The sequence below is a fragment of the Paramisgurnus dabryanus genome, chromosome 16 (assembly GCF_030506205.2).
Source record: "Paramisgurnus dabryanus chromosome 16, PD_genome_1.1, whole genome shotgun sequence".
Taxonomy (NCBI): domain Eukaryota; kingdom Metazoa; phylum Chordata; class Actinopteri; order Cypriniformes; family Cobitidae; genus Paramisgurnus; species Paramisgurnus dabryanus.
In genome coordinates, this window is record NC_133352.1 from 29,147,539 (window position 1) to 29,172,718 (window position 25,180).

Genomic DNA, 25,180 nt, shown 5'->3' on the forward strand with positions numbered 1-25,180 from the left:
TGTCTTCAAAAACACAAGTGTGTTAAAATGAGAAACACACATTACTGAAGACATATTACTGTTTTAAATATGTTATATATTGTTTTAATGTTGTGTAAATACATAAAAGAAGCCTGAATTTACCTGAACTTCATGAAACTTCAGAAATGTCTAACTGCATCCCATAATCATTCATGTTCATAAACATTTATTAAATGCATTTATTTTCCTTATGAAGCAACATTAAAAATTGAACTCCATTTACAGGATTTCTACACAATGTTATTTCATTGCCCTTACATAAATGCTGATTTATGCAAGTTTAATCACTGAGAATATTGAATAGAATGGAGAAAGAAAATGTACATTTTATTGCAAACATATTGTGGTACAGACAAGTTTTTATGATCATTGATTATATTGTCAACATTCAATAACTCAATATGAGAACTATCTTCCATTATCTTTTAACTACATTTCTGCTCATATTTGCAGGGGATATTTAAATATGATTCTGTGGAATTCAGTGGATGTTTAGGTATGTAAACATATATAAGGGTGGTGAGGAAACTTCATGGCTTGAGGTTTAATCTTTCAAAGTCCAGTTATTAAGAGTCTGTTAACAGCCAATGAAACCATGAGAACCTGATTTGATCTTCATTATGGCTCGTTACACACACACACGTCAATCATTATGAATGAACTCTGAATGAGAGTGTGCGTCTCTGCAGCCTGACTACATGTGTGTATATATATATATACAGTATTTTTAAGCACCAAAAACAGACAGATACGAGAATGCTCATTGTCCTCAACACGCTCAAACCTTCCGGAAAACTTCAAAAAGAGACGCCACAGAGTGCATCCGGTAGAAGAGGTTTAGAGGGATGGCCACATTCAGCACGGTGCTCCAAACGCTAAAGCCGAACATCTCCTGCTCCGGAAGGTTATCGTACTGCGGACGGCAGCCGAAAGCCGGTAGCAGCCAAAGCTAAAGAAAATAAACAAGCTGTCAAATCTTTTGTACAGTGGGAATCATTTCTCACTCATACAAATACAATGTAACCCAAACTTTTGGGGCCTCATTTATAACATGTGCATACACACAGATTTGGTCGTAAAGAGTGCGTACGCAAAAATCCACAACAATCCACAAAAAAGTGCTTAATCAGGGTCTGCTGCAGGTTTTTAGAAAATAGGTTTTCTTGCTGCAAGAAAATGATTTAAACCTTGACAGGTGTTTAAAGGTGGAAATCTGCAACTTTTCAGCTGCACACAATTTCAAGCTCATTTGCGATTTATAGATTTACGTCTGAAGGTACATTCACATTATAAGCGACTAGCAGTAGCAGAGCGACGCAATCTCATTGATTTCAATGGAAGCTCGGTGGCATCCGGGGACACGAGCGACAGTGACCGTTGACGGCTGGATGGGCGTGTCCAGTCGCGCGACAAAGTTGAGAAATGTTTAACTTTATGCAAATTATGAGTGACATTTGGGAGCGACTACCAATGAGAACAAAGCAGGGGAGTTCACGTCATTGTCTCTCGTGGACATTACTCATTTGTTTATGATAACCAGATATAGAAACGCCTCTTTTGAAAGTGACGAGCGACACACAGCGACAATGTCGCTTATAATGTGAATGTACCTTGACACCCCATTCAGACCGCCAGCGACTAGCAGTAGCAGAGCAATGCAATCTCATTAATTTCAATGGAAGCTTGGCGACTTCTGGTGACACGAGCTAAAGTGACCGTTGGCGAGAAACCAAACTCAATGCGAGAAAGATCAAAAAAGTTGAACTATGCAAATGATGAGCGATTTTCGGGAGTGACTACCAATGGAAGCGTAGCAGTGGATTTCACGTCATCCTTCTATTGTCAGTTACTGGAGTGGAGGGTACTCATTTGTTCATGACAACCAGATTTAGAAACGCCTCATTGAAAGAGACGGGTAACACACAGCGCGAATGTCACTGGTGGTCTGAACGAGGCTTGAAAGTGAGTCGTATGCTTTTGAGAGATGATCGTGAGTAAAGATTTAGGACGTTTCGTACACTGCATTTTATAAATGAGGCCTCTGATGTTGATATAACGTCAATGAACGTGTTTCCCCCGATTTCCAACAACTGCGGAGCGGCTGCAGATCGGCTCTGCTGCGTTAAGGCTCCGCACTCCGCCAATACCCACCAGTTCCGTATTTGTTGCAGAGCGGCTGCATGCTGAAGTGACGAGGACCCATGAGGTCTCGCAAATTCACGTGATGATCGCGCGATATTTAGTTCTGTCTCTGCCCATTGTGACATTATGACGTTTTGCTGGACCAGCCCAGATCACAACACGAGATCTCGCGAATTCAGGTATGATCACGCGATATAGTCATGGCTCCGGAACACAGTCAGTGGAAAACACACATTGACTTGAATGGAAACCGATTGGATCCGCAGCCGTTCCTCAGTTGGTGAAAATCCGGGGTTATGTGTCATTTATGTGTATATCAAAATAATACAGAAATTCAGGCAAATTTTAGTCAAATAACCATCAGGTGAATGTTCGATGTTGTGTTGTGATGTTGCATGTTGTCATCACTACATTAAACTAAAAGACTTTGATGTTTGTGTGACTTGAGCTTTCTGCTAGTGTCAAATTTTTAGGGGACACAAGCATAGTTACGGTTTCTTACCGAGATGTTGCACATGAAGAGAAAGATGGTGATGTTCTTCAGAATCTGTCGATTTCTTCCAGGTGTCACATTGAGGCTTTTTCCGACAGGAAGTGAATTATTCCTGCTGCACACCTGCCGTTTCTTGGGCTGCTCCCCCTCCAGTGAAGCGCAGCACTTGTCCTGCGTCTCGTATGCCCGGTTTACGATGCCGTCGTACGGGGGAACCATCGACCCTGTGACAGAGAAGATCTCGGGCACCATTCCAGGACAGTCTTCGCTCCCCACATGTTCTCTGCATCTGCGGTACAGGGACTCTACGATGAAGAGGTTCTGGACGCACTTCTCCAAAATGAGCAGAAGCGAGTAGGCCAGACACGTCCATCGATAGCTCGGAGAACTTTGACTCGCTCCGACCGCCAGCACGCTGCACCACGACATCAGCCATGAACCCAACGAGGACCCCATCAACAGCTCCGAGTCCAGCTGGCGGGAAGGGTTTTTCCCCGTATCCATCGGCCAGTCCTCCAGCCGGTAAATGAGCAGTCCGGTTCCGCTGGCTCCGCACATGCAGGCCATCATCACCACCCCGTAGCAGTAGAACATGGAAACGGCCGCCTCACGTGTCTGCGAGGACTTCTCAACGTGGATGAGGTACACCACCAGCACCGTGATGGAGCTGGCCAGCGCGAGCAGACCCAGGATCGGGCCAAGCAGCAGAATCGAGGTGCGAGTCGAGGGCCGCTTACGGTTGTTGTGGTGGTCCAGGGTGCGACCGATGTTCTTCCACATGACAAACAGCATCGCCGACACAAAAATGTGATACTCGATGTTGAAGGGATACAGATAGTAGAGGCTGGAGGTAAACATGGAGCACATACTTGTGCTGCAGTTACAATTATGCTCTGGCTCTGCTGCAGACAGAGAGAGAGAGAGAGAGAGACATCAGTTTAAACTCTTTATAACAGATAAGGTCAGTGGGCATCTCTAAACATCTCTGCTGGGAGACACCTCAAAACCAAAATTGTAATAAGAAGTTCCCAGATTTCTCAAAAGAAGACCTAATGAAGAAGAACCGTCACTGAGGTTTGTTGGATAAAATCTGAATTGTTTTTAAAGCAAGATGCTTAAAAACATGACAACTCTGTTTTGCTATTTTCCCATTTCTACTTGTCATGTTGCAAATAAAAAAGTTGCAAATTAAAAAATTTGCTGCAAACAATGAGCGCATTTACATGCACAGAATAAGCCGATAACTATCAAAAATCTGTTTCTTGTAGAAAACGGTTTTCATGCGTTTACATGCGAATCAATAAACCGGCTATGCAGACAACTGCGATTACATGGGACTTTGAGATCCGTCAGGTTTCTAGCAGGCAGTGACATCACCACCTATAGAACGTAATAGTCATTCAAAAAGCTCAAGTCGAGCGGAGACTTTTACGTGTTGCTTTGCAATTACTTCCGCATGTGACGTTTATCTTTCACACGTGGAGACACCAGTGATGCGCGGGTCAATGTTTTAACAACCCTCACACGACCGACGTTTACAACTAACCCACCCGCAACTCGGACTACAAAAAAAATACATTGTACCCGACCCGCTTCCTGGCCCGCATTTTTTTCAAAGCAGTAATTGTTTAAAATAGTTACTTGGCATCTTTATTTCAAACGACCCGACCGCGACCTGAATATCATAAAAAATATTTTTGGATGAATCGTAACCGCGGGCACCCACTCATTTTGTATCAACCCGCGAATCACTGATGCGCACATGAACAAAATTGCGAGAAAGCCGGTTAAGGTGTTTACATGCCAAGCGAAATGTTACTACACTTATACCACCAGTGGCAGCCGGTGACGTCTCTTCCGAGGGGCGCAAATTTAAAATATGTGTTTGTTGCTTCATGTGAACCTATGTGCATCATGCGCATATATTCAAAATACGTGCCTGCAGCATACGCATCGAAAGGGTTTATGATAAAAGAGACGCTAAACTCTGATTACACACGAGATTAAAGGGATAGTTCGGCCAAAAACGATATTAAACCCATGATTTACTCACCCCCAAGCTGTCCGAGTTGCATATGTCCATCGTTTTTCAGACAAACACATTTTCGGATATTTTAGAAAATATTTTATATCTTTCAGTTGATTAAATGTAATGTTACGGGGTCCAGCAATAGTCCACGACCTTCAAGTCCAAAAAAAGTGCGTCCATCCTTCACAAATTAAATCCAAACGGCTCCAGGATGATAAACAAAGGTGTTCTGTGGGTAATCTGTGCGGTGTTGTTGTAGAAATATCCATATTTAAAATGTTATTAACGTTATAAACTACCTTCCGGTAGCGCCGCCATCTTAGACTCAGGAGAGAGTATTAGCGTAAGTGTACGCACTTTTCTTAGTGACGTATGACAAATTCGGAGGGCGGGGGCACAGAGCAGCAGCAGAGAAACTCTGTACGCTGCGTAAGCTCTCATCCTGAATGCGGATCACTCCAAGATGGCGGCGCTACCGGAAGGTAGTTTATAACGTTAATAACATTTTAAATATGGATATTTCTACAACAACACCGCACAGATTACCCACAGAAGACCTTTGTTTATCATCCTGGAGCCGTTTGGATTTAATTTGTGAAGGATGGACGCACTTTTTTTGGACTTGAAGGTCGTGGACTATTGCTGGACCCCGTAACATTACATTTAATCAACTGAAAGATATAAAATATTTTCTAAAATATCCGAAAATGTGTTTGTCTGAAAAATGATGGACATATGCAACTCGGACAGCTTGGGGGTGAGTAAATCATGGGTTTAATATCGTTTTTGGCCGAACTATCCCTTTAAAGGGACACTTCACCCATTTGCATTAAACTTTGTATTGTTAGAACCCCAGTCATGTTTTTGAATGGTCATGCATCATTTCCTCAGTTGCCGCTGAGACAGGAAAAATACAGATTTCAGTGTTGCACTTCCTTCTTTCAATGATGTAAAAATCATCATTTTGCATCATTGAAAGAAGAAAGTCCTATATCTTTGTTGAGAGAGTGAGACTACAAACACCCCTTTTCTTGGTCAAATAGGCACCAAATTCTAAATGTATGTTACATTTCGACTACAAATATGACACACTTTCAATAAAGATTAATGTTTCTATGGGTGAAATGCTCCTTTAAGCGAGGATCTGACAAATGTGAGCGTTATCATGAACCTGTTTGAAGTGTCTGCAGAAGACACGTATTTTGACATGATACGTGATGCACATAAGTTTACATGATGCGCCGAACACATATTTCTACATGACAGGCAAAATACATGTTGGACAAGCTTCGCATTGTGAGCCCTCAAAAAAAGTCAACGGCAGCCAATGTTTACCACAAAAAAACATTGCGAAATTCGTAAGGGTGTTTGAAAGTGAAAGGCTTTATAATAAAACTAAAAAAGTTGTTTAAGTTTTATTTTGTCTAAAATCTTTGAAACTAAAATTAGATATTGAGATGTTTCGCAGACAGAAAAAGCCTACATAAGTAAAAGTTTTAATGCAGAAAAACATGCTGAATGTTTCCTGGCTCTCTGGTGCCACCTACAGGTTCATTTCATTACCCACTCGAACATCCACACTACAAAAAATATGCAGCATTTTTGTCAAATCAACATGTATTTTTTTGTGACTTTAACTTAAAAAAAAGTTAAAAAATTTCAACTTGATCTTATTAGTTATGTCAGCTTTTCACAAGCAAAAACTTAAAAGAGCAGGATAAAGTGACTTGCAAAACCAAGTGGTTTTAACTTTATGCTGCACTTTTTTTTACAGTGCAATGGTGACATTAACAATGAAAATGGAATTTAAAAAATGAGGTATGTTTTATTAACACTGTTTTTTTGCTTTGCATGGTATTTTGTTAGCAGTCTGTATGAACACATTTATGTTAACTTTCTATATGGTTTGCTAAAATTGTAAACACAATCAAACAAAACAGTTCATGTATAGAAACATATCTGCGTGATTTGATATACAGCCAAGTTATATCCAATCAAACCAAAATTATCTAAATTCTTAGATTACACCACATACACCTGTAGCATCTGCTTGAATGTCCATGAGAAGAGGGAGGAGCAAACCAGGCATCAGCACCGCCCACCAGAGTGTACCAGTAGCTATACTCCAATCCGAAGCCTGGAGCTTTTGGAGGTTGCATATGCATGCCTATTTTTGTTAATAATAATTGTAATTATTCTGGAACAAGTCTTGATGCCTACATATGCAACCTCCGGAGGCTGCAGCCTTCGGATTGAGAAACGGCCCCTGAAACAGTATTGTTCACACACACATACACTGTACCTGGAGTGTAATTTGTGTATCCCAGCGCAGTTAATCTTCTCCTTTGATTGTTTAGAAAATGTTCAGCTTCTGACATCACTCCATTACACCACAATAGCAGGTTAGTGAAGACAGCGTGAATCACTCCAAACCTGATCAACACAAACACCTTATACACATCAGAGGCCATAAAGATTATTAGAGAGATAGTTCACCCAAAAAACTCTCATCTTGTTACAAAGCGTTTGTCAGCCCCATTCACTTCCATAGTTGGATAAAGAATACTATGGAAGTGAATGGCTCATGAACAGTTTAATTTCGAACATTCCTCAAATGATCTTACTTCGTGTTCATCACAACAAAGAAATATATACAGGTTTGTAACAAAATGAGAGTGAGTAAATGATGAAAGAATTTTCATTTTTGGGTGAACTATCCCTTTAAAAAAAGTTTACAAGTGTGTACAAGCATATACTGGCTATCAGGACAACCAGGAGATTCCCGGTGGGCTGCCTTTGTGAACATGTTAAAAGTTAGTAAATGTAACTATTTTACTTGCTGTGTTAGTCAAACTTCATACATTTGACTCACTGGACAAAAGAATCTAACGCACCTGCGAGACTGACAGCTAAACAAGAGTGTAGACTGCAACATCAAGTTATTACAAACAGTAGCTGCGTTCGACTTCATGCAGCGCTGCGCAAAGGGATCGATGTATGACGTCAGTACTGCGAGAACAATTCGCACGCTGTCCTCAAGCGGTATCTTCTTCTGATAAGTCTGTGTAGCGCTGCATGAAGTCGCACAACTAATCAGTTGTTAGGTGTTCAACGACAGAAATTGACTGAAACCTACTGAAAATTTTTTGAATGTACTAATGGAGAAATTGAGCCAAGCACTCGAGGCAAAGAACTTCAAATGTTTGAAAATTAATATTTTTTCATGGACCGTTGGCAAAGACATGATAAATTTATAGCGTGTTGACATTTTATATTTCATGCAAAACAACAAATAGGCTATGTTGTGACAATAACAAAGGCCTAAATCCGCATTCGCTTTATAAGGCCTTGAAATAATTTATAAACTCTTACTTGTTATTCTACTTTTATCAGTTACTAATGGATTCAATACAATTTATATAATTTTAATAAATATAATTTATTTATTAATACTCATATAAATTAATAAACAAATTATTCCGCTTTATAATAATAATGATTCTTATTCTTCTATTGTTCTTCTTCTTTAAAATCAGTAAGTAGCCTTATTTAAGTTTAATTAAAGAAAAACTTAAAAGTAAACAAATAAACTATTAGGCTATTTACAATTAATTCTGTTTAATATTTTTATTCTAGGCTATTTATATAAAGTTTTCTATTCTTTTTTAAAATAATTTTCTTGTTTATTAATTGGATTCTTTGTTCATTTGTAATTATAGTTTTGATTTTATTGTGTGTGTGTGTTTGCGCAAATTTAGTGGACCGGGTCTAGATGAGATCCAGGGACGATTTTTAGTCCCAGTGTACGAAGACGTTTCAAAGTACATTTCTTAGAGTTTATATAGTGTAGTTGTCTAGATTTTTAGTTTCTCTAATAATGTGAAATAGGCCTAAATATATTTTTAAGTTTTTAAATTGTATTCTTAAAGTGCAAATAAAATGACATGTGAAAATCAACATTACGCACTTATGTTAAAGTGGGCAATTAAGCAGCATTAAACAGTCAGTGTAAATAAACATAAATGCCATTTAAAAAACTTCTGCCAACATGTCCATATTTGACTTTTTAATTGTCTGTGCACACTGTGACCCCTTAAAAAACTTTGAGGCCCCTGGTCATAGGTCCGTTCGATCCAAGGAAACACACACAGCCTACTGATAAAATGAACAGCAAGCATCGGCTAAATGCATGAATGTAAAATCAATGTATCGTTAGAGAGAGAGAGAGAGAGAGAGAGAGAGAGAGAGAGAGAGATTTGTACCTTTCAAATGTTTCATATTTCTTAATGACATCTTTGATGTGGAACCAAAGGAAATGAACCTGCAACCACAAGCACATTCCCACATTAGGCGCGTGACAACAGCACTCTCTCTCTCACGTGTCAAAGTGTATAAGGGGGAATTATCTCACCTGAGAGATGGTGTGGAGTGCATGGATGATGGGATAAACCCCGAGCACCGCGGAAACGCACGAATGATAGCCCACAAAGTGACCGATGCGAAACGCGTCCATGATCAGAGACAGCAACGCCAGCATCGTCAGTCCACCTGATTCACAAACATCATCAACAAACAACTGTAGCCTACACCGTGTATCGTTTGCATTAATTCACCAATAAATGTACTGACGCGTCAGTCACCTCGTATCCATCTGGTCCCTGCGTGCGCGTCTCTCTCCGGCACCGGACTGCGCTCGCGCTCCCTCCGGATCATGTAGCACAGCATCCACACGAGCTGCACGAGCATCAGTACCGTGATGAAGGTGAGCAGGTGTTCCTCTTTCACGGCCGGACCGCGCTGGGCGAGCGCGAGCATTAAGGACACACCGATCAACAGCAGATTGGTGCCATACTGCGCGCTCAGCGTCTCCGCGTTCTTCTGTGGGTATTTCTTGATCAAACTCATTTTGAGCTTGGAGAAAAATTTATTTTCCGCTTCTGATGAGGATGTCGACGAGGAGCCGGGACTGTATTTGTTTAAAAACATGATGTCCAGGCCGCTGTGCTCCACCATGGTGCCGATGGTATTCGGGTGCGCGCGCGCTTTAGGTCCTTCTCAGAGATCAGACGCACTGGCCGTTCCTCCACACATATTTCATATACGTCCGAGTGAGGAACAGTGCGCGCTCATATAAAGCTTCTAGAAAGAGGCACAGATTAACACAGATTGGGTTACGTTCGCCTGTAAGTTTCAGGGAAATCGATGAAGTGACGATGCCAAGAATTCACTGAGAACCAAACCTGATCTTCTGAGAAGCGTTCACGTGCCAAGTGCTGTAATAAACGTCACCATTCGTCCATTCATTAATCCATCCATCTAGACCTGAACTCCACGTGCACGCGCAACTGCTGGTTTTACGGTGTTTCAGTCATTTCAGATGTGAAGCTTCACTGCGTCTCAATGACTCAAGCTCATGTTTCACTGGTCAATGGCTCTTTATGGTCGTTTCCCTTTGTTGCCAGTGGACTCATATAATAGCGTGGATTTGGTATCCATTAGAGTAACGCAGTGACTAAGCGAAATCTGCGCAAAACTTTCCTGTTTATCTGCACAACTAACGCGCTCCAAATAATACGCAACCTGTTTTCTTTTTACCAGCGGATTTTTTGCTATTAAAACAAACACTGACCTCGATTACTGACAGACCTACAATTAACTGAAAGCGATCCACACCAGAGTTTTAACAAAAGCGCTTTATATTAGCATGGATCCGACCTGGATTAACATGCGCATGATAAAACCAAACTAAAGTTTTCTGCTGTGATTTCTGCCTGGTCACAGGTCAGTTTCCGCTGATTATCGCATCTTTGATTGAGTTTGATCACAGGTCACAGATGCGATCACGCGCTTTGTCATCACAGCTCATAATGTCATCAGTGGGACTTTATTCTTCAGTTTCATCACACAGCCGATATCTTGACTTATTATAATAATCACAAATACAACCCTTCGGAAAATTAACAATGGTTTTACTACAGCTAAAGAAAAACATGGTTACAGTAGTAAAACCACGGTTACCACAAAATAACCATGATTTCAAAAACCATAGTTACTCAATGTAAAGCCATGGTTTTGCAAATAGTTATTAATACACAAACAATACTAAAATAGTTTTAAAAATTACATTACTACACTTTTACCACAAAATACCATTACTTTTTGTAATGATTTTCGCTCAAACAATCATTGTGTGTGGATAAGCGGGGGGGTTTAAACAGAATAAACAACCTGAGTGCATTAAACACTAAAAAATTCCCATTCAGTCAAGTTTAATTTTAAAGCTAAAGTCGGATATTAGCAGAAGTTACATAAATTTAAAATAAAACATCTTAATGTGTTTGGTTAATGAAGATACAAACTGCAGATGTTGCGAGTATCAGAGAGAAAAGATCAGGCAAAAAAAAGTTTTTATCAATAAACTGTCGGTTCTGGCTCCGCAAAAACTGACAGGCCGATGACATCACAGTACCGCGAGAGCGATTCGACAGCAGACTCTCGCGGTATTTTGATGTTATCGCCTGTCCTTCTTGCGGCAACACATGACGTCGAACCAGCTCACTTTCCGTACATTTTAATCAAATGCGTCAAGTCTATTCATGTGGTATAATTTATTTTAGATTGAAAGGTCACATTTCAGAAATATAAAAAGAGAAAATAAACATTACAAAGTTAGTATAGAGAGTCAATGTAAACAATCAGTACAAAAAATCTGCTAGAGCACAACATTCAAAGTGTTAAACTCTGGAGTTATTCGGCCAAAATAGTAATCTGCGTGTCATTTTCAGACACTCGTTTGACATTAACTCACAAACCTCCATCAACACACTTAAAGTCATCTCTGAAGTTCAGAAGAGCAAATTCATGAAGCTTTAAAACAACATGATGCTCAATCCACTAAACATTACTGCATAAAACGCAAATTAAAAAAAGTTTACTCATTTTTTTTAAAGTTAGATAATATATATAATTTTTTATTCTTTACCTAGCACCTCATTTTAATACCATCTTAATGTTTTTTGTTAGTGTAAATTTCCTGTCGATTTCATTGGAAGCACGCGCGTTGTTGTGGTTACGTGCATGAACCAAAATGAACTTCCGGTCTGTATTTATTTATAAATCAGTCTGGCTAGTGTGGCTAAACTGATCTCTAAAACAATTATCTCATAGAAAATGAAATGTTTTGGTTTGCGAAAGACAAGGGTAAGATGACGAGCATGGATCACAGCTGTGCAGAGAGGTTTGGTAGACGGGCAAGAATTAAAGTAGCTAACATTATATGTTCATTTTACACACTAACATTAGCTCAGTGCAATAGTTAACATCCGTTAGATATGATATATGAACAAATTTATTTTAAATTACTAGTCATTTATTTCCCTTCTTATCAGAAATAAACTACCGTAAAAGGACTTCATTTTATGTGGAAGTCTTTCAGAAGTTGCGCTTATTTAACAAAAGCTGTTTGTTTAGGTTGTTACTGCTGAAACAGTCATATGCTTTGGCAATATGGGTACATAACAAAATCATACTAATAAAAAATAATATAGTAAATAAATAGAGAGAGAGAGAGCGAAAGAAAGAAAGGAGAGCGAGAGAAACAGAGAGCGAGCAAGAGAAAGAGTAACTATTACGATATATTTAATGCAAATGAGTCTTTGAGTTGATGAATCTGTTAGCTCTGCATCACATCGATTCATGTTTATAATTGCAGAAACTAAAACACATCAATATTTGCCCACCCAAACATTTTTTACTTAATGTGTGTGATTTCTAAAAAAAAGCAATATAATGCAACCTGACTTTTTTTGAAGTCAGAAAATAATCAGCAATCTACAGGACCTCAGGGAAAACATGCCATTTATCTCATGTACCTTAAATGACCTCCTCCATGGAGCTATGAATATGGGCTTAACTTGAAATCCAAAACACTTTTAAGTCTCTGTTAATGTGAGAGGTCAGAACCTTGTCCGTGTCGTATTCAACAGCGTCTCACATTGGTCATTAAAGCGCATCCTCGGCAGCGGTCAGAGGTCATAGAGGGGTCGGCAGAGGTCACCTCACATCAATCAGCGGATATCCACAGTCAGCTTCAGATGACAGATCGAGAGAGTTCACCGTCTGCCATGAAAGGCTGCAGTTTGTCAAAACACAGACGGATTACAATGAACACAAATGTATTTATTTAAAGCTTCTTATACGTGACATGAGTGTGTTTTGATCCTCACCGTGTGTGTCAGCCCAGCAGTGATATCATCATGATGACTCCCATGAACTGAGTGAAGAGAATGACAGGGGTAAAGAAGGACCAGATCGGCCACAGAGCCACGTTAAAACTGCAACAGACACAGAAAACGTATTCAAATGAAAGTCACAGCATTGGGATGATCTATATAGAGCCATGGAACCACTTTTGTCATTTCATAGTAGGCTAATTTTACAAGTTTGACTCTCTTTCACTGCAAAACCCTCTAAGGGCAGGCAAGCTTTTGTGGCAAAAACCTTCTTCGGCGGCAAAAAATCCACTTCTTTGGACATGAAAAGTCACTGAAATCACTAGAAATTAAAATAATGAAATATAAAAATAAAGAAACTGAACCCGAAACATTAGGGGGAGCTGTGACTGCCACAAACGAGTTGTCACAAACGAGTCAAAGTGCTCACAAAGGATTTAAGCTTGTCGTTTTTCATCTTTAGTGCACTTTAGTGGCCGCATTTACGCTGCCAGTTTGAAGTGACTCAATTCCAATTATTTCCCTCATGTGGCACAGATCGGATATGACCCACAGACGTGTTAGCAGGAAAAAAGTACATAGATATTCTCTGATCAGGCCTCATTCATATGTGGAAATAAAGCAAATACATGCATTCATGTGCATGTCAAGATGTGTCGTGCATTAATGAAAATGCGACACTGGCAAATTATGTCCACTCAGATGTACACCACTTGGATCACATGGCTCTTCTTAGCAGCGCAATAGAGGACGACGGCTCCACTTAGTGGAGTAATGTTGAAGTTATATGTGTTGTTACAGAAATAAAGCTCTATAATCTTGTATAATCGTTTTTTCTGTATCCATTGCATATTTTACTTTCTCTGTGGTTTAAGCTGTTCCGGATCAATATGTCTACCTTGAATTATTTTGGTAAGTTATAAGTGTAAATGCAAATATCGGATACAAGTCACTTTTGAAAGATGTAAACAGGTCTTCAAAAAAATCAAATATAGTCAACAAATCGGAGTTGGGCATCAAGATCTGCAGTCTAAATCCAGCCTTAGAGGACAAGTGCACAAAGTCGATGTGGTGTTTAGCGGATTCTGACAATAACCCAGTATTGCTGAGTGGCACAAGGACGAGTTTACGCAGATTTGAAGCGAAAGTATTTGATGAACATGCCAACAACATTCGGTTAATGTCATCATCTTATTTTTGACTAAGGTGGCGTTTGCTTTGGATCTGAGCTCTTCATTTGCATGCATGTACCGTATTTTCCAGACTATAAGTCGCTCCGGAGTATAAGTCGCATCAGTCAAAAATGCATTTTGAAGAGGAAAAAACATATAAGTCGCAGTGGACTATACGGCGCGTTTATTTAGAAAATTATTTCACAAAATCCAAGCCGAAGAACAGACATTTCATCTGGAAAGGTAACTTATTCAATGAACAAAATAGCACAGAACAGCAGACTGAATAGGTGTCCGTACATGTTTAAGTAACATAAACAGTTATTTACACAATAAACAATAGCATACAGAACATCCCTGAGAGGCTTAATAGGCTAAATTAACACGACAAGCCAAATCAAGTTCAAAAAGGTCCCAAAGTCATTCCACATCACTGAATCCATTGAATTACATAAATACAGGAGCAGCATAGAGCGGACTCTCTAACAGTAATAGTTTTTCTGGGTTCATATGAAATAATTTTGACGTATAAGTCTCTCTCTCTCTCAACAGGAAACTATGATTTTGATGATGTTATTTAAGATAGGGGTGCACAGATAAATCGGCCGATGATGCTTGCAATGCTTCTCAATGAAAACAGTGAAATTATGCTACATCCAAAAGCCAAAGGGCACTCTCATATGCACGTTTTAAATTACTTAAATTAACAGTGATTTCAGATCGATAAGGACTTGAAATAGTACATGAATAGCTGTGTATGTTTATGTTATCAGCTGTGTGATTCAAAATAGTTATCGACCAGGTATTAAAGTGTATATCTGCATTTATCATCGCCTCTCTAATTTAAGACACTTTTCACAGAAAATAATATATTGTTATGGCCTGTAAAATCTTGTTATCATAACAATATAACTAAATATAACCGTTTGAAGAGTATAATGACTTTTGACACTAAATGTGCTCTCAAATATGTAATTGCCCACATTTGAGTTCAGTTCAGTTCAACTCCCTAACTCTGTTTTTATTATAACCATAAACTTAATTTTATAATTGATTTCTCTTTTGAATTCATCATGATGATCACAGGTGAGTTGTACGACAGGCAGTGTGCATAGGTTGGTTGATGGCAGCCTGTGTATGGACTGAAGGCATGTATTATGTTACTTACTTAAACAGCAGTCACTGTATTGTATGTGTCCAAGACTAATTTCCTTCGGGACAATAAAAGCCTATCCTAACTCTAATCTATTACTCTCTCTGTCCTATAGGGCCTGTCTGCTCTCACCTTTAAATATAGCAGCAAACCCTACCTTTAATAGACTGCATGTTGCTTTGCTTAAAATTAATAAGCAACTCAAAAGATAATACTGTCAAAATTTCCTTCAATTTTGGGGTAAAAATGACATAAAATAGTAGGTGTATATCACAAGATGCATCCATTTGCAGGACTCATTAGTTTTCAAATAAATGCTGACCTGCAGGACGCAGCAATGAAGGCAGCAGTTGTGACCGCTGGTATAGCAGGATATTCATGTTCATAATTCTTCATGCCTTTAATCCACTCAAGATACACGATACAGTAAGCCGCAAGACTTAGACAAAGTCCCAGCAACACCAGTCCAACAGCAAACCACCAACTACAACAGAAAAGAAAGGTTAAACATTAGGAAGATGGAATGAAGATAAACGGCTTTTTACTCCTCACTTTACAAGACTAAGAACAATTTACACTCGTCTGTTTATAAAGTGGCCAGAATCACTATAAGATATTCAAGTGTGAACTAAAAATGTGTTGTTGTGTTCGCTGCGGACCGGACTGGTCTATTGCTGCAGACCGGACTGGTCTGGTCTATCGCTGCGGACCGGACTGGTCTGGTCTATCGCTGCGGACCGGACTGGTCTGGTCTGGTCTATCGCTGCGGACCTGACTGGTCTTCACTGGACGTGTGTAGTGTTCGCTAGTATGTGACAAATAAACACTTGAACTTGAGTGATGGTACTCCTCACCTGTGTATGTCACTGCTGTTCAGCACCACACTAAAAAAATCCACATAGTAGGTGAGACTTAAAGATGCCACAATCCAGAAAACTGAATGACGATTAAAACGAGAGGTCTTGTACAACTTTACAGACTCCTCAGTTTGTACACCTGCACAAACACACAACATCACAACATGAGACTGAGCTCCACATCGCACATAAACACAAGCTTAAATACAAAATAGCAGAGCGGTTAAATAAGCGGTTTGTTCTTTTATGTGTATATATTTATGTGTGTTTCTCACTCGGCTCGTCGTCGTCTTCCTGTTGTTCTTGTGTCTTAAAGCGCCGCCGCACATTAACAAACTCGCTGATCTCCGCCATGACGCTGACGCGGTAGTGACGTAACGTTAAAGGGGCGGAAGCTCGTTTAGAGACGTCTCCATTATGTTTGATTTATTATGTAAATCTTTCAAGTTACTCTTGTTTATACTTGCAATAAAAATAAACAAATACAAATAAAATATTTGACTTACTAAAAAATAAATTATACATTTTAATTTCCAATAATTAAACTACTTTTTGAACACTGCCTTTTATCACCTCATCGTTGTTTCTGTTTTATAAAAGCTTTATTATTTTAGTACTAGTACAGAAAATCACTTAAACATTCACTTTATTAAAATCTTTAATGCCTGGTTTAGCAGACAAGGTTTAGCTAAAGCCAGGACTAGACTTTTATAAACCTTCCTTACAAAAAGGCGTCCCTTTTGTGTATCTTGAGACACATAAATGGCACTGGCATATTTTAATATCTCCCGGTGCAAGTTATTATCAGTTGAGACAGCTCAAACATGTGTTTTAGCCTAAGCCTTGTCTGTGATACCAAGGATCTGCGACTTAAAATTGCATGACTAACAACTTATTTTTAATCAGTTACCCACATTCTCTGCTCTGGTAACACAATGCTCTACCAACTGAGCTACAGGTGTATACATCTATAAACCCCATAAAATAATCACACACAATGAACTTTATAAACATGCTGAAATACTATATGGACTCTAGAGAAATATTTAATAGTAATTTAGTGAATATTTGATATTTGTTTGGGAGTTCAGCAGGTCCATGTGCAGCTGAGCATCACCTGTTAGTGAGTTCAGGAGGTCAGCTGTTCAGGTGTGCAGACAGCAGCACAGGTGTGGAATACTGTATCCTGCCAACAGACCCTGGGCTCACTAAATCTAACCTAGCTAAAGTTTCCTGCCAGCTGGAACCAAATTCTCCTGAAACAAAGCTCATCTACTACTACTTCTACTACAACACACACACACACACACGACAAATTTGACCTAGTCTATGAAAACCCAACTAAAGTCTTTTTGTGATTTACTGTTTTCTACATAAAAGTAGCCTAGATAATGTAAAGATCATTCTGTAAAAATATAGTATTGATTTTTTAATTGAGTAAGGCCATGTCTAGATTAAAATCAATGTGAAATCAAAATCTGATCCTCTGATCTCATTATGAGACTTAAATTCCATTTTGCACAGGATTAGTATGATTTAAAGGAATTACCCCCCTACTGTGTAGTACACTGTAACAAATGTAGCATTTTTGTCAAATCAACATATATTTTTATGCCACTTTATTTTAAAAAATGAAGTTCAACAATTTCAACTTATTTTTTGTATGTCCATTTTTTTAAGTGAAAACTTAAAATAGCAGGTTGAAATGACTTGCAAAGCCATGCCGCATTTTATTTTACAGTGTGGTGCCTGGGGAAAAGGGTATACTTTTAGTTAATTCCCCCATTTTTTAAAGTGGCTCAACTAAGATTGAGCGGCCTGTGTTATAAACAGTGACATGAAAGACTAGTCTTGCTTATTTAGTTCAATAGGCTTCATGCCCAGCTGCACTACTTCCTGAACTTCACCCAGCTCCTTGTTTCCTGTCTGCCATTATTGGACAAACTGATTAATCCAGGTGTGCCTGACCTCAGTATTCACAACAACAATAATCAAGACACACCTGGATTAATCAGTTTGTCCAATAATGGCAGACCGGAAACAAGGAGCTGGCTGAAGTTCAGGAAGTAGTGCAGCTGGGCATAAAGCCTATTCATAATGGGTCACACTGTAAAAATACAGTTTTGTTAAAGGTGCCTTGGCATGAAAATCTGACTTTTTTCATGTTTAAGTGCTATGATTGGGCCCCCAGTGCTTCCATCAACCCAGAAAATGTGAAAAAGATCAACCCAGTAACTTAGTTTTGATAAACCATTCTCTACAAGCACATGAAAAATAGGTTGTTGAAATTTGGCTCTCCTTATGATGTCATAAGGAGCTCTTATTGTAATAATACCACCCCTTAATCTGCACTATCCAACCACAGCACTGTCATTTAGTGCAGAGAAAAAGAGAGAGAGAGAAAATAATTCACAGCACAATTGAGTTTCAATTGCAACAAACCACCATCATTGTGACCAGTGTTTGAATTTCCTCAGCTCATTTGGATTTTAAAGGACACACCCAAAACGGCACATTTTGCACACACCTACAAAGTGGCAATTTTAACATGCTATAATAAATGATTTATATGGTATTTTGAGCTAAAACTTCACATATGTGCTCTGGGGACACTAAAGATTTATTTGACATCTTAAAAAAGTATTGTGCCATGGCCCCTTTAAATCAACAAATGTTTTATGATACTTTTACTTAAAAAATCTAGTTTAACAGTTTTAACTTGATTTTAGTATCAAGTAGTACTTTTAGTACGTTTCACAAGCTAAAACTTAGTAGACTGAATTTATTTGAAAAACCAAGTTGTTTTAACTTAATGCTGCACTTTTTTTTACAGTGAAAAATGCAGCATGAATTCTTATGTTACTTTAACTTTACAAATTATGTTAAACAATTTCAACTTGTTTTTTAAGTTATGTCAACTTCTCACAGTCAAAACTTTAAATAGTAGGTTTAATTGACTTGCAAAACCAAGTTGTTTCAAATTCATGCTGCATTTGTTTTACAGTGCCTCTGAGAAGTAAAACAGAAAAGTTAAGTGACAATACTGGATTTCATTATTATGAAATTAATATTAATGATTATTCTTGTCATTAAATAAAAATAAAATACCTTATGAGGCTGCATTAGTATGGCAAAAAAAATCATGTTTAAATAACATTTTTACAACTGCCTGATCTTTATCTAAACATAGTACTGCATCTGAAATAATTGTCTCAAAAGTTCAACACATTTTAAACTTTAAACTAAGCATTGCACAAATATATTAAAAGATTCACATATTGCATATGTTTAGGTGCTTTCTTATTGGCTTCATATACATTTTCAAGAACCAAAAACCAAAGGTTTATTTTTACGATATTTGCATTTAAATTATGAATATCAAATATTATGAAATGTGTGCTTCATTCGCGCTCTACATTCGCACTATAAACGCGCGAGGCGCTTGCGCATCTAATGTCCAAGCACAATAAACGCGTAAACCAATCAACAAGTGTCATTATATTGATCGGAATAATCTGTTAATGCACAGCTTTCCCCGGATGATTTCTCTGTGTCGACACAGTTTGGGAAACCGATGGTATGAGAGATGCAGCTTTGATAAACATTCCCAACGAGTTATTACGCAAATTATTGATAGTAGTAATGTTTTAATTGTTTTCATTGATTCGATCGACCTCAGTGGGCGGCCTTTGTCCCCACCACTTTTGAAAACAAAGTTACGCAACCCCGCACAGGTAACAAAAGCCTTGAAAAATGATATACGACTCCGCCAAATCCTGGCTAAATTACAGAGATGCCGATTCGCACGGGACTAATAACACCACAGGACCTTGGTTTTCTGCGAACTGGGGTTGGTCATTTAGCCTACTTTATCAATTACATGGTCGATTCGCATGGGATTAAGATCACAAACAATTTACGCAACCAAATGGTTTTCGTACAGATTTTGAATGTAATTTGATCATAAAGACTGATCATGCAGTGTCTTTTTCAGCTGTGCTCAGTCTTTGTTTACAATCACAGATAAAAATCATTTATGCAGAAACCTTTGTATGTGTTGACTGTTGGGTCCAATCTTAGAATGTTCCAGCAAGTTAGGTGTGTCCCCAGCATAAAGGTCCCCATGTAATACTAATCCCGTGCGAATAGGGTTTTAGACTAGATTTCACAAACATGGTCACAAATGGAACTACACTTAATTATTATACACATTATGCTTTAAACAAAGTTTTAAACAAGTTATAGAGACACTGAAGAAAAAACATAGAACTTAATGATGAATCACATCTCTTAAACATCTGGAGCAAAGGACTTTTGATATGAAAAAAACCTACACAAAAAAATGTAAAAACAGCATTTATTTCGTGAGGACGACTCTGCTTAGAACCTTAAGAGACAATCTTCACATCACTGAAGCCTTCAGAGACAGAAAATGGTGCTGGTCATCATATGAAACTACACCATAAAGATCTGCACACACAGTTTATAACTCCACCCAAGAACCACTTGAAGATCAACAGTGATGAGAAGCTCCACCTTCTTGAACATCAGACTTTTCACTGCCTATGTGTGAATTGAACCCGTATAAACCCAACATTAGCTTCTGTCGTGATGTTACTTTTTATTTCAATGGGATTTTAACATTCAGCTTTACTGAAAAAACAAGATATTTGTTAAGAATATACACAACACAACCATAAAATGAGTCCACGTAACAAAGTTTGTGCCATTGAGAACGGATATCACTGGCTTTATTTTACATTGTGGACTTAGAGAAGAACCTTTAAATGTCACAATTTATAAAACAGCAAAACTCTCAACTGTGGAGATGTTCAATTATTTGATTATGCTTAACTGACTTTACAGTGTGGCTTGAATTCAGTACCCAGGGGTCACCTGAGGTCCTGTCGATAACCACTAGACCCCAAAATTACTTTTATTTTCTCAATTTTTCTGTCATCAGGCTACTTAATGTTACACCATTTTTCTTTGGGCCAGTTGATGTGTTGATGTGATTCTGCAAATGCCTTTATTTCAACAATGCTGCTTTACGATGGCTTTTCGCAAACAGCTTAGCTTCAATCAGAAGTCTTCTGACTGTCACAGTACTTACAGATCATTTTAGATCATCTTTGATATTTCTAGAGATGATGAAAGGCTGAATCTTTGCCATCCTGACTATTCCTCCATCTGTTTTAACCGAAGTTGCTCGTTTTCTTCCATGCGCTTTGGGTTTTTGTTGCCATTAACCCTTGTATTGTGTTCGATTTTTGTGACGATTTTGATGGAGAGGGTCAAATGGATTCAATGCAATTCCTTAAAGGTGCAGTGTGTAATTTTTATAAGGATCTCTTGACAGAAATGCAAAATAATATACAGAACTATACTATCAGTGGTGTATAAAAACCTTTCATAATGAGCCGTTATGTTTTTATTACCTTACAATGAGACGTTTTCATCTACATACACCGAGGGTCCCCTTACATTGAAGTCGCCATTTTGTGCCGCCATGTTTTTACAGAAGCCCTTAACGGACAAACTTTTTTACTAAGTTATCTTCGAAGATGACATGTTTGTCCGGTGGCGGCTACCGTAGCTTCTCTATGCGTTGCAAAAGCGAGGGGTGAGCAGTGAACTGATCCATTGGTCGCAATTTGCAACCTCACCACTAGATGCCACTAAAATTTACACACTGCACCTTTAAATATAACATTATGAAAAACAAGAAGGACTTGTGAACAGGACCATTTTAGTATCAGTCTTTGTCACAAATTACAAACACTTAAAATTAAAAAGTATGATTTAAAAAAATGCATTTAACCACAATTTTTAACATGTTTGTTTTAACAAATGTTGCACAAAAACTGTTGCAATATTTAACATTTTAATTAAACATTTTTTTTTTACATACCCATGTTTAAAACATCCTAAATTAACAATTTAATATTGCTGTGAAATGAAATGAAGCTTTTCTTTTTCTAAAAAGGTTAATCTTTTTTTCTTGAGGCTCATTGTACAAATTCACGAAATCACTTTTTACATGATGTACACATATCAAACATGTGTTTTCTGACTTCTTGCATTTTACACAAATGGTGCTTATTTTGGTGTCATGTTTTGTGGGGCACAGCTGGCATCACCTGTATTCACCTCTGGATTTACTGTGGGTCTGAATTAATTTGCTTTACATAGTATTTCATATGCATTGAAAATAGAAATGATAGTTCACGTTTACTTTTCTGTGTCTGAGAAAGTCTTTATCAGTACTGAAAATAGTGAGGAAAAGCTCACTTCTCCCTTTCCAGGGTAGTAAAACACCAACATATATGCAATATATGTATTTAATTTGTGTCTATACACTTGCCTTGGAACAGACAAATATGGGTCAAATTGACCCGCGAACATCAAAATCGTAACAAAAATCATTATTTGTGCTAAAAAAAAAACACTTCAAAACACATCAGTGTATCCTAACTTTGCATGCATGTTCATGGCCCTAAATGAGAAAAAGTGACAAAATGTCTGGAAGAAAACTGTAACTTAAGTAGTATTTCATATACATTGTAAATAGAAATGATAGCTCACTTTTACCAACTGTGTCTATAAAAGTCTTTTTCAGTACTTAAAAGAGTTAGGAGAAGCATTTTTACCCCCATTTCAGGATAGTAAAACACCAATATAGCAACAAACACTAAAAATATATATTTAATTTAGGTCTATACAGTTGCTTTGGAACAAAACAAAATGCGGGTCAAATTGACCAGCGAACCTCAAAATCGTTACAAAATTATTTTGGTACACTTCAAAACATATCAGCATGTCCAAACTTTGCATGCATGTTCATGGCCATAAATGAGAAAAAGTCACAAAATTTCAAGAATAAAATCACAGGTTAACTGGTTTATCTGACAGCTTAAAAATCAAAGCGGGTCAAATTGACCCGGAACATAATATGAGGGTTAAAGGTGCAATGTACACACTTTAACTTTAAAGGTCTTGTTCTTTTTGTGTTTTGGAATTTTTGATTGTGTTTACAGTGTGCAATATAACATGTGTTCATCTTTCACGTGTAAAAAATGCTGTATTTTTTACACAATTTACTAATCTCTATAGCACTGTTTTTACTGTTCTAAAAACAGGCTGATGCTTGTCCTATGAAGTCCCTGCTTCAGAAATACGTAACGAGTTCTGATTGTGTAGTTTGTTTAGTGTGTCGTGATTCGACAGCAGCTTAGCAGAGCCGTTTGTCCTGGCGACTGATGCATTCCTATGGGCGAAGTTTAATCAAAAACTGTTTATTGACATCATTAAAGCAGGAAGTAGAGGGCTGTAGTCCAAACAGGGCCGTTCGCTGTAAGCTTTAAAAGGCGAATTCTGTTAAAGAAAATATATTGCCTGGCAGTGAACTTTGAGCTTTATCATTTTGCAGGTATTATTTATGCTCTAACATCAACATTACACACTAACTAAAGATTGAAAAATGGGATCAGGAAGAATGTGACCTTTAAAGCATTCGAGATGAGCATTCTAAACGTTTCTGCATTTCTTTGTGGGAGATTCTCGCCAAATTAGACTTATGAGGTGTCATGAAACATTTTGATAAAAAAGTAAAAGCTATCAAAATAAGCAGCATACAGTACATTTACAAACATCTCTTCATGTACTATTTTGCACATGATTTTAAATGACATCATATAAACCAATTTTGTTGTTTTTTCACATTTAAGGGGAAAGTTTTCATTACCGCAACGTGTCCATGACTGGATTTGGGTTCTCTGACATGGAATTATTTATAATTAAAAAATCTAAAACATAAAAAGCTTCAGTGCATGTTATACTATAAACATTTACAGTAAAGAAACATGTGGTACTTGGTGATCATTGGTAAATGTAGAGACAATAATAAGGAATATAAATGTGTCCAAGACTAATTTTCAATCATTGTTTAAGCCCTCAAGGAACTAATATTTTCAACAAAAAAATAGTTGGAAGGGACATAATTGACTGTGACACTTAAGATGGCTACCAGGTAAGCAGTTCTTATTTTTTCTCTCCAGATAAAATTGAAATTTTGTTTGTCATAGTACCTAGACAACTTTTAGTTCTCATTACTGAAACATGAGTTAGTAAATGCATATATTTAATCATTTAATAATATCATGTTGCGGTAATGTTTACATTTTTGATAATGATAATCTAAAAAATATATTTTTTAACACACATTTGCTACCAGATCATTACCAATGGGTCTATTGTATTTCTATTACACTACTACATCTGTAAGTAAATCATTTGCAATGCAGAAACATTACTACTAGTAATAACATTAGTTTATCAGGGTAATGATGTTGCACTGCTATTTTTTAACACAACTCTACTAAGTTGAGTGTGTGTTACTCTGAGAATCAACAGAATACATTTGATTCTCACCCAAACAGACAATAACATCATTTCCTGCTGCTGCAATAAACCTGCTTTTCTTCTCCAATTTCCCAAAGGCTTTTGGGGCAGTGATGAGGAGAACAATAGTGTTCTGTGAGGAAGGAGAACCGAGCCGCTTCTATCAAAGATGTATACCTTACACACACACACACACACAGCTTGGGATTTGCTGACTGCAGTGTTGTGGGTTAAAGCAAGTGAAGTTTAGATATTTAGTATATTCTGATTTAAGTCTGTTCTTCACGTGCCTACAGAAGAGAAATCTAACATTATGATCTTTTCCCTTTATCTCTTTATTTCTAAATGAACATGTGCTTGAACAAATTGAAACCTGCTTACAGGAAAAAACCTTGTAACTGAAGTCGGAGGCAGAAGCAGAGTTAAACTCCTGTTCGCTGGCTGATATGATTACATTTAAGCGCAGGATCAGCGCGGCACGCCGGGATTTATCAGAGCTCCGCTGTGTGTGCGCGTCTGTGTCAGACAGGCGGCTCATTCTCCAGGTAGAAATCGGACTGCGGCGAGTCTTGACCTGCGGGTCCGTCGAGCGCTCGCACCTGTATGGAGCCTCTGTGTGGTGGGCCAACTGAACCCTGCCATGAGAAAAAAAATCCCACACAAGAGACCGATTCAGCCCTTA

General features: G+C 38.0%; 2 protein-coding genes across 4 annotated transcripts; both read right to left on the reverse strand.

Annotated features, from left to right (window-relative positions):
* Positions 1-329: 329 nt before the first annotated feature.
* On the reverse strand, positions 330-11,148 carry otop1 (otopetrin 1). Of its 2 annotated transcripts, none has more exons than XM_065274365.2 (6): positions 9,326-11,148; positions 9,097-9,233; positions 8,948-9,006; positions 6,988-7,118; positions 2,666-3,555; positions 330-970 (listed from the first exon to the last, which is right to left on the reverse strand). In XM_065274365.2, the coding sequence occupies exons 1-6, from the start codon at positions 9,696-9,698 to the stop codon at positions 800-802; spliced, it is 1,761 nt and encodes a 586-aa protein (XP_065130437.2). In that variant the 5' UTR covers positions 9,699-11,148; the 3' UTR covers positions 330-799. The 2 variants fall into 2 exon arrangements, with proteins under 2 accessions (XP_065130437.2, XP_065130429.2); XM_065274357.2 differs by having other exon boundaries at positions 2,666-3,558.
* Positions 11,149-11,274: 126 nt separating this feature from the next.
* Positions 11,275-16,469, reverse strand: tmem128 (transmembrane protein 128). 2 transcript variants are annotated; one of them, XM_065274410.2, is made up of 5 exons: positions 16,374-16,469; positions 16,096-16,237; positions 15,564-15,725; positions 12,911-13,018; positions 11,275-12,803 (listed from the first exon to the last, which is right to left on the reverse strand). In XM_065274410.2, the coding sequence occupies exons 1-4, from the start codon at positions 16,450-16,452 to the stop codon at positions 12,919-12,921; spliced, it is 483 nt and encodes a 160-aa protein (XP_065130482.2). In that variant the 5' UTR covers positions 16,453-16,469; the 3' UTR covers positions 11,275-12,803; positions 12,911-12,918. The 2 variants fall into 2 exon arrangements, with proteins under 2 accessions (XP_065130482.2, XP_065130474.2); XM_065274402.2 differs by having other exon boundaries at positions 11,275-12,816.
* Between the last annotated feature and the right edge of the window lie 8,711 nt (positions 16,470-25,180).